Source organism: Psittacula echo (assembly GCF_963264785.1).
Source record: "Psittacula echo genome assembly, chromosome: 4".
NCBI lineage: Eukaryota > Metazoa > Chordata > Aves > Psittaciformes > Psittacidae > Psittacula > Psittacula echo.
Genome location: NC_137738.1, coordinates 51,684,115 through 51,698,084, shown reverse-complemented (window position 1 = coordinate 51,698,084; position 13,970 = coordinate 51,684,115). Strand labels below are relative to the sequence as shown.

At 40.7% G+C, this 13,970-nt stretch overlaps 1 protein-coding gene across 1 annotated transcript in view; it reads left to right on the top strand.

Annotated features, from left to right (window-relative positions):
* RSPO3 (R-spondin 3) overlaps positions 1-13,970 on the top strand; it is a 61,432-nt gene that overhangs the window by 31,266 nt on the left and 16,196 nt on the right. Inside the window, exons 2-4 of the mRNA XM_080616117.1 lie at positions 3,034-3,225; positions 4,687-4,833; positions 7,216-7,413. Of these exons, the coding sequence (XP_080472243.1) occupies positions 3,034-3,225; positions 4,687-4,833; positions 7,216-7,413 (537 nt within the window). The remainder of the gene's footprint in view (positions 1-3,033; positions 3,226-4,686; positions 4,834-7,215; positions 7,414-13,970) is intronic.

The following is a 13,970-nucleotide window of genomic DNA, read 5'->3' as shown; positions in this document are numbered from 1 at the left end:
CCTGCACTGAACTGGACAGTGAGGAGGCTGAGAGGTAATGAGAATGAGATCTTCAGCTGGAGCATGGAGATGCCTTATTTTAAACATGCTCTCTCATGTTTTAGACACAAACATATTTCCTCCATCATTTATTTTCTCTCAGTTCAATGACAAAGCCCAGTACTGTGCTTCCAAACAGTACCAATTTCTGGAGCACTCAGCTGTCTCTGCTTTGTTTCTTGCCTGAGCCAGAACAAGGGTCTACCTAGCATTCTGAGCAAGCACAAAGAGAGAAAGTTTTATTACACAGAGACAGGGCTTAAAGAAATGTCAGGCACAATAGGAGACAATAAAAAAAAATAATCCCTTTAACAGCTTTTAATAGAAAAAATGTATTTCTTAATTTAAAATATTAATTCTGAATTTTCAGTGAGGCTTTTGCTCTATGGAATTTGTTTTGCTTCACACATTGAGTTATAACATGGCATGAAATCAACTTTTAAATGGAGCTTGACTTACATATTTTAACCTATTTCTTGCTCTGTAATACTAACATTATGATTCTCCATTTGGAACTACAGGCTTTCTTTTTTTATTGGGTTATTTGTATGAGATGTATATGGGATGCATGAAAGGAGGCAGAAATCGTGAAAATAGCTAGGAGTACATTTTATTTTATACTTAATACTTCTGGACTTAAAGGGGAGATGGAAATTGGCCATGTAATGGATCTTAGCTATAAAGAATTATCATCTTTTGGTAATAAAGTACTGCCTGTCTCAAGGGCTCACACACACAGCTTGACCTCAGAGCAGTTGCACATAATGTTTTCTCTGTCAAGAGAACCTATTCATAATGACGTGTCACAGGTGCTCACACATAATATGTTTCTTGTCAAAAGTGATCATCCATATTTTATATAGCAGCTTGGATGACAAATATTTTGTACTTCAGCTGCTTTTTCTTCCCTCTGTCAGACTTCATGAAGGAAAGTCATGGATAGTTTTTAAATAATGTCAGCTTCTTAGATCACGTTACTCTGTCTGCCTTTGAAAGTAGCTTTATACAAGAGCCACAAGACCAGGGAGAGAGAGACAAGGACATTTTCATTTACTTAACTTTAAAAAGAAAGCCAAATTTCCAGGCTCTTAATTTCAAAATCAATATACTCTGTATCCTTGGAATCTTTTCAGAAAAAAGCAGGTATACTTCTTGAGCACCCAGTATTTTGAGAGTCTAGTGAAAGCAAGTCTGATAACTGAATTGGGGTTGCAGCCTCTCACTATGCAGAATGCTGTTTATTCTCATAGTAGTGTTTTGTCCTGGTGGTCCAACACTTTCCTCCAGGTTGTTCTACAAAGTGAGTACCTCAGGGGGCACAGAGGACTGGGTTCTTATGTTCTCATTGAAATTGTCTGCCCGCAGCAGGGCCAAAGTTTGTCCTTCTCCTACGTGTTCAGCCCTACTGAGAGAAGTAACCCTCATTCCTCATTCTATTAATGAAAGAGGAAAAGTGAACTTGAACTCCCTTTGAGGTTTCTCAGATTGCGGGACTGGTTTCGATATGCTCATCGAAGCCTCAGCGCATACAGGAGCTCTTTTCCCATTCATGGGCCATGTCTTTTTTGCCAAAACTGTAAGCGAACAAAGTACAGAGGTACTCCTGAACTTCCCTGCCACTAGGAAAGCTCCTCTGAGCTAGCATGGAGTGATGGCTTTCAACCTGTAAGCCATAGATTTGTATGTGCTTCTGGTCTGCCTCCGAGGGACCCATAGAAGGGAGGTCACAAAAGCAAGTTCATTGTGGATGCAAGCTATTTAGCAGTTTCTGCAGATAAAAATAAAATCAAAACACTAAAATAGGCAATCAAAGTATGGCGTGTCCATATTTATAAAATTATAACTGGCCTGAGGAGAAGGCAGAACAGGAAGCCAACAGTATTTACAAACAGGATTTACAAATGTAAATGAGGATGGAATTTCTCTTACATATGAAATATAACCCGATGTCTCAGGTTGAGAGATGAAAACTTACACTTAGAAAAACGCCTGTGTTTCTCATGCAAGACAAGGCAATAAAAAAGGGGGATGCAGGGTCTGGAGATATTTGATGCTTAATAATTTTGCAGATCAAACTCCTATTTAAGAGTGCAACCAAGGAGGAATTAAAAACTTCTAGTACAGGAAGATGAAAAACATTATTCTCTACCACTGAAAAGTAAAACACTGATTAATGTCTGCTACTGAAAAGATAGTCAGCAATAGCATTCTCTTTTCTGCTACCCCCAAGCCCCTAAAGAAGAGCTGAACAGTCTAAAGCAACGAGTGCAATAAGTTTTCCTTTCCTTGTTTGAAGAATTAGAACAATTCAATTGAAAGGCAAATATAATCCTACCTATGCTTCATGCTGGGACTGGAACAGGGTAAATGCCATAGTTAAGTCTGAACATCAGGTTGTAATTGTTAGAGATTAAAAACACGCCAGAGAGAACATTCCAGGGAAAGAAGGAGGGCGAGAAAGATGGCTCTCCTGTGTCTTCTTATTAAGGTAGATTAGCATCAGATCTTACAAGGGCATATTCCTGCACAGCAGAACTCAATCAAAGGGCATTTAGTCAATGAAGGAAATTATACACTAGGTTGATTTTTAATCATCCAGCTAGTAAAGGCAAAGATAAGTGAACATGTATTTATCTGCCGAGCCAACTGCACAGAACGCAGAAAAGCCACTGAACATAACTAAAAGAAAAATAACTGCTCTCTAGAATGCTGCTGTTCCATAAAATCAATTTCAAATATAATTTGCTGTTAGCTATTTCTGCAAGATGGGAGCACATCAGCTGAGCTTTTCACTTTATGCAGATGAGATAATTGCTGAAACAAAATGTCAGGTCAGAAGGGATACAAGAAAAAATGAAGCAATCTTGAACAGCTGTCAGAGAGGTGGATAGTCCACGCTTCCAAGTACAGAGGAACTGTTATTTCATGGTTTTGTCTAATATCTTGTTCTCTCACCTTTTATTTATTTATTTTTTTTAATGCTTGTCTTCTCAGTGCATCCTAACGTGAGCCAAGGTTGCCAAGGAGGGTGTGCTACATGTTCTGACTACAACGGATGCCTGTCATGTAAGCCCAGGCTCTTTTTTGTTCTGGAGAGGATTGGCATGAAACAGATCGGAGTATGTCTTTCCTCATGTCCAAGCGGATACTATGGGACACGGTATCCTGACATTAATAAGTGTGCAAGTAAGTGCTGGGGAAAGGGGAGCACATGGATTTGTTTGTTCTCTCTTGAACGCTGTGTCCCCTTAGGAGTCAAGTCAACAGAGAAGCAGAAGAGACAGGCTGTCTCTTTTTTTCTTCAGTTCTCTTACAGTACTGCAGTAAATATTAACCTGAGCAAGAAGTTAAGGTGAAAGATCACAGAACAGCCTAAAGCTCAGGGTTCCCAGCTCCTAGGACCCTCTATATCTCCTTGCAAAAGAGAAGTGCCATTGGGTGCCAGGCACTGTTCTCTGGCAGCCAGAGGGACCTGTAGCACTCCTGAACAGGGGCCAAGGGATGCTGAATCTCAGTGGCAGGAGCCATTTAACCCACTGCCCCTTTCCCACCTGTCCCCTGCAACAAGGAGAGAAGATGGCAGGTGCCATTCCTGGGAGATGCGGTTTGCCCTGGTCTCTTTATAGCTTGTCTCACACACAGTGAGACAGTGTAGTCCTCCAAATGCTTGTAGCAACTGGCCAGGTTTCAGCTGGCCAGGTTTCAGCCTGATTGAGGGGAAGTTACCAATTAATGTTGCCTCCAGGCAGGGAGACAGAGGACCCAACTCTATTCTTTAGTGCTCTGGCAACATTCTGACCCTACTTACATATTTTGAACCAAAAATGAACTGGAAAAGACCGCGATGTCCTCCCCACTCCTCTTTCTGTTGTTAAATTCACTGTTTTTAATCCCACAGGTGATATAAAACCATAAGAGTGATGGCCAAGCAACTCTCCCAGTTTTTACCTGGTAATAAAAGTTATTTAATGAGTGGACCCCAGAGTAAAGTCTTACAGAGTAACTTGACACTGTAAAGTATTTGCTCACTTTTTAGCAGTGTGTGGCCTTCCATATCAGACATGAGCTGTGCCATACACAAGTTTTTATTTAAAAACATCTGAGAACTGGGAATATTACCACTAATGCAAATTTGGATAGTCATATAGAGAATACATGAAATGCTACAGGACATCTGACTGAACATCAGGGAGTCGTTTAATAAAAGAAAAAGTTGTTGATGTAAAACAGCTTTTAGCAGATTCTAAATTCTGGCATATTTTTATTTCTCTTGGTTGAATGGAGATTGATAGTGTGGAACTGGCCCAGTATTTGTGCCCTGTGGGCTTAGTATCTATCCTGTGTCAGTGTAGGCCAGAAGCCGTATATTGTTATTCTGATGTGCTGTGCTCTGTCTTCTGTTTGCATAGAAGAAAAGCAGTGTGAGGCTGTTCAGCATCAAGCCATCCTTATTAACTTCTCACTTATGCCGAGGTCATTTGTGGCTGGCCTCACTATATGTACAGGCTGCAAAGAAGATCTAAATATAATTTGCTTCCTCTGAAGATTGTTTAATATTGTTAGAATTGCGTGATTCTGTCATATGTGGGAGACCCCATGGCATTTTACAGCAAAGAGCAAAAACGTTGTTTAATGTTTTTGTTTCAGAATGTAAAGCTGACTGTGAAACCTGCTTCACCAGAAACTTCTGCACAAAGTGTAAAAGTGGGTTTTACTTATACAGTGGAAAGTGCCTTGAAAAGTGCCCTGATGGGCTGGAAGCAAATAATCACACGATGGAGTGCACTAGCATCGGTAAGTCCAGTCCTGCTGTGTTCCCCATCGTTTCCTTACAGGGGATGTGGGATCTAAGGAGGCCATGAGTTGCAAGATCAGTTACACCACCAGGGAAGTGCAACTTAAAATTGAAACGTTCTGCATCACAAGATGCATTCCCCAGCACAACAAACTCAAGGTATTTCCCAAATATGCCATTTCACAAGAGGCACAAGCTTGGTTGTGCCCTACAAACACAGCCTTGATGCAAAGGGCGATTCTGCCTCAGGAAATAACAGCCTGTTTGGTCTGCCTTGAGGTAGACTAACATCCAGCTCTTACTTGCCCTGTTACAGTGTATTGGAGCACTGCTAACATCAAAGGTTCAAAAATCCAGAGCCAGACCCCACATGTAGTTGAAAGATTAAAATACTAACTGCTTTGCTTTAGCTCCCTTGTACTACCTGAGCCTTCAAAGCATGCATGCATCAACATTTTGAAGCTTAACCCTCACAAAGGTGAAAGCTAGAAAATAAAACATGAGAGCACCCCCAAAAACCACCCTCTCAAATCCCCAAATGGTATATGCATAATCACCTGACTCCAGAAACTGAGGATCAAAATACAACACCAAATTGTGTGGCACTGCCACTGAAGGAATGAGATTGGCCACAGTGGTCCTGTGACTCACTGGCTGCAGAGAAGAGACCTGCTTTTGTATCTGTCCAGCCTCTGACTCACAAGCTCTGATTATGCACACCACGGCATTTTTGGAGGTCGCAGCACCTAAGAGTCTGCTCCATCCCTCTGCCACCCCTCTAGCTAAAAGCAAAACAAGTGATCTATTTGTCCCTGGGCTGCTGCAGTTGACATCCCCTGCCATAGGCATGCTGAAGCTGTGGCAAGGTTTAGCTTATTTTACTATGGTGGCTGTGAATTGTGGTGGCTGAGGGCTGAGAACTGCAGTGGAAGGGGTAACTCTTTGACCAGCAGCAACCAGGGAGCAGTTAGGCGCAGTCTGGCCATGATGGAAATCTCCCCTACAGCATCATGCACATAGCTCTCCTGGCATCATGTGTCTTGGAGGGGAAGTAATGCAGGAATAAAAATAATATACAGTAGTTTGGCATTTTCTTTCTCAAATATATGTTAGTTCAGGTGGTGTCAATGGTTTTTACAGTTTTACTTTCAAGCAAAGACTTTCATCTTTGAAAGAAATTCAAAGGATCATTTTTGTTTCTTGACGGCTGGTTCCAAGTGCTATAGAATTAGCAGAATCACAACAAGTCAGACTCAACTAGGAAAAGCCATTTAAAGTATGGAGAAAAACCAGAACCTATTTGTGCCCGTGAAGGCCAATTATTTTAACAGAAGTTCTGGTGTAATATTAAAAACAAAATGACTCACATGACAATTCACTGAAGGAAGGCTCAGAGATTGCCTGAGATCTATTATATTTTTAGGTTTCGAAAAATTTGGAAGTAAATTCTGGAGCTGAAAAACGTTGACTTTCAAATTCCTTCTTCTACAGAGGCTGCAAGTCTTTCCCTCTTCAGCTGTGGTTTATAGTGTTAAGCATGCACATGAACATGAAGTAAATATAAATGTTTACTGCCTTTTATCAAGGGAAGGATGCTGAGGAGATGGCACTAAAGAAGTTATTAAGAGCATGCTGTTAAGCTTCCAAGGTTACTCCCATTTTTGTCTGCACTGTTTGGACAAGTGTCCAGCTGCACACCTTTTTGTTCCCAATAGTACGGATGCACATTCAGATCACCGTGGTTTAGAAACTGTAACCCACACTTTTCTGAAAAGCTTGCACCCGCCTAGACACAAATTCTCCTCTGCTTTGCTTGCTTACAGCTTGTACATGCTACAGATGACAGCTCTTTCACTACTAAAGCTGAATCCTAAGCAGCAGATCACCAAAGATCTTTGGTTCTTAATGTAGTACCTTTTGATATCTGTTGGTCCTTTATAATTCTATTGATTTCAAAATTTAATACCTTTGAGACCAGATGTATCAGCCTGAGCCAATGACTTCATCCTCCTTTCACACAGGCAGGACCAAAGTTTAATTCCACTGAAGCTACAGGGGTTTAGACCTCCACAAAACCAAAGCAAACTCAGGACAAGCCCCAGTGACTGATTTCATTGAGACCAATTGTGGTGGTGGTGTCCCATTTCAAGAATGGAATTACAAAAAAGAGAGTACAAAATAGTTACTGACAATTATTTGACATTATTTTGTGCATTATATCCTCAGCTATTCAATTTCTGTCAATTCACTGCTGTAAATCCTGATTATTTCCATTAATTTTTGCCACCTTTTGGCTGATGCATAATAAAATTAATGTACCGTATGCACTGTGTGTACAAAAAGATATTGGCCAGGCTCAGCTTATCCTATGTTTATTGCAGTGCACTGTGAAGCAAGTGAGTGGAGCCCGTGGAGCCCTTGCACAAAGAAAGGAAAGACTTGTGGTTTCAAAAGAGGAAATGAAGTAAGGGTCAGAGAGATCGTGCAGCATCCATCAGCAAGGGGCAATCCTTGCCCAGCTACAAGCGAGAGCAGAAAATGTATTGTACAAAGAAAGAGATGTCAGAAGGATGGAAAAGGTACCACGTTATCATCATCATAATATGAGATTGGTATTGTACTTGTTTAATAACTCACATCCAAATTCCCAGGCCTCAATTGCAGGCTTCATCAAAGCTCCCACTGATGTGGTGTTCTTTGGGCTGGAGAGAACTGTGCCATTGCCTGGAGTAAATAAAGTCCTAACGCTGCTCAAAAAATGCTCTTTGTGTGATCTAGAAAGTACAGGGTGGGCTGGATGGGAAGGCACATTGTCTCTCGGTTCTGCTGAAAGAGCTGCCAAGAAGAGGGGTTGCATGGGGAGCTCAGAACAAAAGGATCCATCATAAAACAAGTCATGGTGGGAGTTGTTTGTTGTGTATCAGGCAGCCAAATTTCACGTTTTAACCATGGGATTCATCCAAACCAATTCCTATTTCATGCTTTCCTACAGGTAAGACCATAACTCTTGCAATTGCAGCGCTGTGGCCTCTCTCCCACCCTGAACTCTTTCTACCAGCTCTGGCTGAACAACGTGGCCTGATCCTGCCATCTGCTTCTGGCTCATGGGAGTCCCAGCATGGGAGAAAGGCCACAACACTGTGTGGCAGCCAAGGGAAACTCCACTTGGTTTTACACATTGAGCATGAACTGCCCATCCATGTGAGCCAGCTTGTTGGACTTTATCCCCATCACGGCAACTCTGGTGGGATGATGTGGTCACACGTGGTCAGAATGCAAGATGCTTAAGAAATCTATGAAATAATAATTTACACAAATTCCATCCAGTAGAGATTGTTGTTTCACTGTTCCCTTTCTCCCCTTCTTGCAGCAGGGAGATTACTTCCTATGTCCCTTTTGCAGTTACTCTGGTTGGCACAGGATTGTCCATGGAATATTTCCTTTTCCCCACCCCTTCCATTTTCCCCATCCCCATTTCCCTTTCCCTTCTATTTCCCCCTTTCCTTCTAACTCAACAGCAAGGTTTCACTCCTTTTGAGGACGAGTGGAAGAGGTGGAGCAGCTATCCCCTACATAAACATCTGTGAGCCAGCATGAAATGCTGGCACCAACTACTAACTTACTGTTTTGTTGTCAAATGATCTCTAGGGTTGCTGCAGATTACTTGTAGAATACGTTAAAGGGGTTGGAGCTTGTAATCTTTTTGAAGGTTAGCTTGTTTCCTAAGGATATACCTCATGAGAAGGGAAACAATGTTAGAAGGATGATCTTATGAACCAGGTAGCTACAAGTGCCTCCCTCTCACCCAAGAACTGGCTAGATCTACTGATTTATTTATATGCAGATAAATAAACCTTATTTATAGGTTAGATCTACCCCATCTAACCTATGGGGTAGATGTCACCTTCTTCTTGTGTCAAGCAGTGCCTTGAAAAGGAAGAGAGGGGTATCTGCCCCAGGGGAGCAGCCAAGGCAAGAAGATATTTATGGATTCCCTAATGCCTAGAATCTCTGTCCAAAATGTTCAAGCTTACTTCTGCTCCTGCACTGTGGCACAACTTGCAATTCAGCTTCTCATTAGCCCACTGTAACTGGGGTAAGAGCCCTTTTTTTCCTACCAAGCCAATTTTGCCAGAGCTGAAAATACAGGAACAAACTATACTTTTGGAGCTATGAAACTGGTTGCTTTTTTGTTGGGCTTTCTTTTTTTTTTTTTTTTTTTTTTTTTTGAGGTAATAATGCTGTTGTGTATTTGCTTATGGCAATTTGGCAATATCTTCAGACTGGACAAGACATTTCTCTTTGAGAAATGCCTGCTGTTCCTGTGTAGTAAGTACTTTAGAAGAAACTTCTCACGTACTTTACTGTCAATTCTTATTTTATGGGATCTGAGTCAAACCATACTTGAAAAATACTGTACACCACAAGAATTTGTTCACAACCATGAATGGTTTGGGGTTTTTTTCTGCAATGTGCATAAAGGTGGGGTTTTTTTCTTCCTTTTGAACAAGTCACACAATATATTCTAACCTGTTTTACATTCAGCATGCAATTTCTTCAGAACCAACGCAGGCAGATGAAAAGTTATGTTCCAACTTTACCCATGCCCTTGGGATTTGTAGGTCTATATCTGAGATCCATTTTTTTCAACATTCTGAAATCCACCACTATATACTTCTCAGTATCCACAGAAGTCACCATTCACTTTCAGATACCTTCACAGGGAGATAAATTAAATTTTTTTTTTAAGAAAGATAATTCTTAATGAAACTGAAGAAATTCACACATAAATATTAGGTTAAAGTAGCTTTAAGGGATGGATCATGGTGACAAGCTAGGAAACAGAATTAAGCCAGAAGTTTTCCTTCTGTTCCTACTGGAACAGGGAAATGAAGCTTTCCAACTCAATCTCCAGGTAACTTATCTTCCCTACTGCCACCATCCCTTATTACACACAGAGAAACTTGTGTTCCCCTGTGAATAACAGAATAATTGCATGAGAAACCAAGCCAGGCTCTGTTCTTATGGGTTGCTGTGTCATCAGTGAGTGTAGGAGGTAACAACAAAAAGACTTTGGGAAACGGAAGGGAAAGTAACTATGTATTTACTGTTAAGAAATACTGAAAATGCTCTTCTGTCCTGTATGACTCCCTATTGCTGCTCAGGCATTGCTCTGGAGTTTAGCTTTCATGACATCAGCTTTTGAAGTCTAGCAGCAGACGCAGCAGTTACCAACAGTGCTGCTAATCTTTTCTCTGCAGCCATAAAGAGGGACTTAGCTGGATCAGCCTCTGCCGTTTTCATGTTGAATAGATGTCTGTGGCCAAGGGAGTGAGGGCAAAGACCACATGATGACGGGGTATGCTCGTCACAGATGCCTCAATGACTTTGCTCAAGAAGTTGAGGTCAGAGACAGGATGTTAGTCAGTTAAGATGCTGCTATCACACAGAAGCAAGGACATGTTTCTGGAACAGCTACACAAAAGATAAAACAGATGAAGAGGGGTTTTTTTCCATCTGCTGGTATGTCATTAAAGCTGGTGAGATCTATTACAACTTTTTTCTCTCACTGGTTACAAATGAAGTTTTACTGGTAGAATGTGCTAGAATTTTCAGAATGAATGCAAACAAATGGGAATAATGAGGATACAAATAGCCTGACCAACCTACAACGTTCTTTTTATTCATTTTACAACTAAATTAGTTGATCCCAGTGTGTTCTGACATGGTAATCCCCATATGTCTCACACACAGCCTCCTTTCATAGTTCAGTCCCATACAAACCTCACCGTAATTTATTTCATAATTCTTCTCTTTAAATACCATAACAGTGAGTTCTTTCTAGTCTGCATGGCTACATGATTTTTAGTTCCAGTTTTTCTTCTTCTTTTCTTTCCCTCACACTCCTTGTTTTGCTCCCCCAGTGCAGTGCACTGTTACTTTTGCCTTGCCACATTCAACATCTTCTTGGCTCCTACCTTTCACTGACAGACATACATTGAGAGTCGTGTTTCCTGAAGCCATGTCCATTAGTGGCAAACAGAGGTACTGGGGAAGAATAACTTGCAGAGCTCTTCAAACACTGCAGATTATCCATCAGTATTATTTCTTTGCCTCAATACATGTGCTGCAGCCAAACACAAGTCTCTTTGTACTGCTGTCTGCAAATGTATGAGTCTGACTTTTAGTGGCCGAAAGACGAATATCAGAAATGCATACAAAAGTATTTGTGGAAAAGGAAGTGCACGTTTTCATGCATGAGTAATTCTGCCAAGAACACTCAGATTATGATTTTCTGTTGAGTCCCAACTAAACCCCTGAGAGAGCAGTTTTAGGTGTTTTCAGAGAATGTGTTCTTACAAGTTTGGATAGGCTAAAAACACTCACCAAAAGACTACATGTGTAGTTATGAACAATGAAGATATCTTCGAAATCAGGATATTGGGCAAGCCAATAGATAGGCTACATCACTTACACAGTTGTATTTTTGCAAGCAAATAAATAATACATTTCAAGTGTTGCTTGTTCATACATTGATTCATGTATTGCATGCTGGTGCCATTTAGATGTTCAAAGGAGAAAATCAATGATGTTAACTGTCCCCAATCCTGTGCAAACGCACGCCAAAGAAAGTTCCTGTTCCTGATAGGCAAAAATGCAAACATCAGACATGAAGACATGGTGGGATGAATGTAGAACAGCATACTCCTTTATATTCCTACTACTATGGAGTGTAGGAATTGTCACCTTGTAGAGTGTGAAAGCAGGATACTATTATGAAAGGAAGAGCGGCAATTTTAGTCAAAATTCACAAGACTGCAACTCCCTAGAGGCATGGTGGCTTATCAGTTCATGGTTTGTGCTGCAAGGAGAATACAGACATTATGCAGTGATTTATTTTTTTATTTAGTGTATAGCACAAATGAGAAAAAGTAGTGTCTTTGAGATGAGGAGCTGAATTCTGGATGCAGACTGGCGAACAGAAGGGAACCAAGGGAACAGGATTTGTTGTTGATTTAATGAAGACATATATATTTGGGGAAAATAAAGTAAAAGAAATGTTTTATCGTACACATGAATATAAAAATCCAGGTTTGATTTGAATAGCTTAGAGAACTGAGACTCAGTTCACCTTTTTTGTTTCTTTGAACTAGTTCCTCCACTCCTTATTTGTTATATGTCTGTAAAATGCTTCAAACATATTAATCAGATCATGTCTGAAAATGCAGTGTGATGTGTGAGGAAGGAATCCTATCAGGAGTCCATCAGATCTCCAAATCAAGCACTCAGCTAAAAATCCCAGGCCATTCATCAAGAATTTACTTTAGCTGAAAACAATGTAACTTAATACTAACAAACTTAAAATATTAGTCAATAAACTAAACTCATTTAATTTCAACTCACTGAGTTACCCACCCTAATGTACACACTCTGATGCTGTATGGATCCATGTAACAACAGAGCACAAAGGGCTGTGGAGTCTAAACTAAGTTGCCCTTTTAGTATTTCTCACACAGAAAAGTTTCTGCAGATGATCTCTGGTTGTGGTGCACTAATTCCATTAACAGCCAGTTAAGTTTGTCCCAGGCAACAGAGAGAAAGAAAAAGAGACCCTACTAAATAAAAGATTGTGTAAGTTGTGTTACATTTTAAAATGTATGTGGAAGTACAGTACTGAAGGAAGCCATTTGAAATCAGCGCGAGTTTCACTACTTCGTATAGGTTTTAAATTGTGGCACACAAAATAAGTGTTTCACAATCTTCACAACCCATAGAAATTCCTATGTAGCCACTTAAAACTTGCATATGTATGCACCACATCAATGTGTTTATTCATGTGGTAATACCCATTTTTCCTAAAAAATTCTGTAGTGCCAAGCATATGGAACAGTTGCTTGTGCATTTTCTTGAGCTCTGTTGTCACACTGGACTGAATTTGACGTGGATGCGATTTTCACCAAGAGGGTTTTGGTATCCGGGAATCGAGATGAGGAATGACAAGCTGGGACTCCTCTAAGCCTCTGTAGGCTTGGCAAGAGCATGATGGGATTCACTGTACTTAAGCTGGACAGCTACAAATTAGTTGTTTTTGTCAAAGCAAGGGTAATGTTAATGGTGGGGTTAATACTGCACCTGAGAGCAGCATTTGTGACACTGTAAAATGGATTCTAAGAAAGACAAAATAATTTGCCTCCTGAAAGTGCCTGTTCCGTTCCAATGGCTGTTAAGGACAGCCTAGTATGAATTATCTGGACTTTTACCTGCTAACTTCTAAATTAAAGGGCACATTCTTTCCATCTACACAGTAATGACTTTGCAGCACTTCAAAATCTAAACCAAGGTTCCCCCAGGCTGACTTCGTAAGGAAGATGAGCATGTTTCAGAGGATCCATCAGTCAGCCACAGCAAAACAAAAAGTAGAAGTGAGGCATACTCATTCCCAATACCACTTTTATTTAGTGTTGGAAAAATCATGGTTAGAGCAACATTTTGTTGTGTTTGTTGATAAGCATCTAGTAATGGCTGTATACCTACTTACTCAAAGGTCAATTGCCCTTTACAGAACAAGCTTTGAATAGTCTGTTCCTACACACTCCACACACCAAAGATACATTCTCTTCCCAAGGCAACAGAGGCCCACACCAGCCCAGTAATTCCTCAGTGTATTATTTTAAACATTTTTCTCTGAATAAAAAGAAAAAAAAATGAGGGAAATTCTGGATATTTTTGGTACTGCGTATTTTTACTTAATGGCATTTAAGTCCTACGCATTGCTACATAAGAAAGGAAGATATTCCAATCATAGCTCATCCCAAAAGTCACATCCTCTTCCTCACGTATAGCTCAGTGGCATTTCAAACAAGAGGGCTGGAGCACGTGAGCCAGGGAGACATCCCAGTGCACAGTTCGCTCGTATAACTGTGAGATATCGGGTGTCCTGTGTGAAGGTCACCAGTGTGGTTATGGTTAACGACCTTACTCCATGGCAGGTCACCGGACTTCTGAAGCCTCAAAATGAACACAAAGCTAATTACTGCATCCCTGTGTTTACATACTGCATACGCCAATGGGTCATAACTCCGGCCTCTGCAAGTCTGAGTTACTATAATTGAGGAATCTGTCTTGTGAAGAGTTT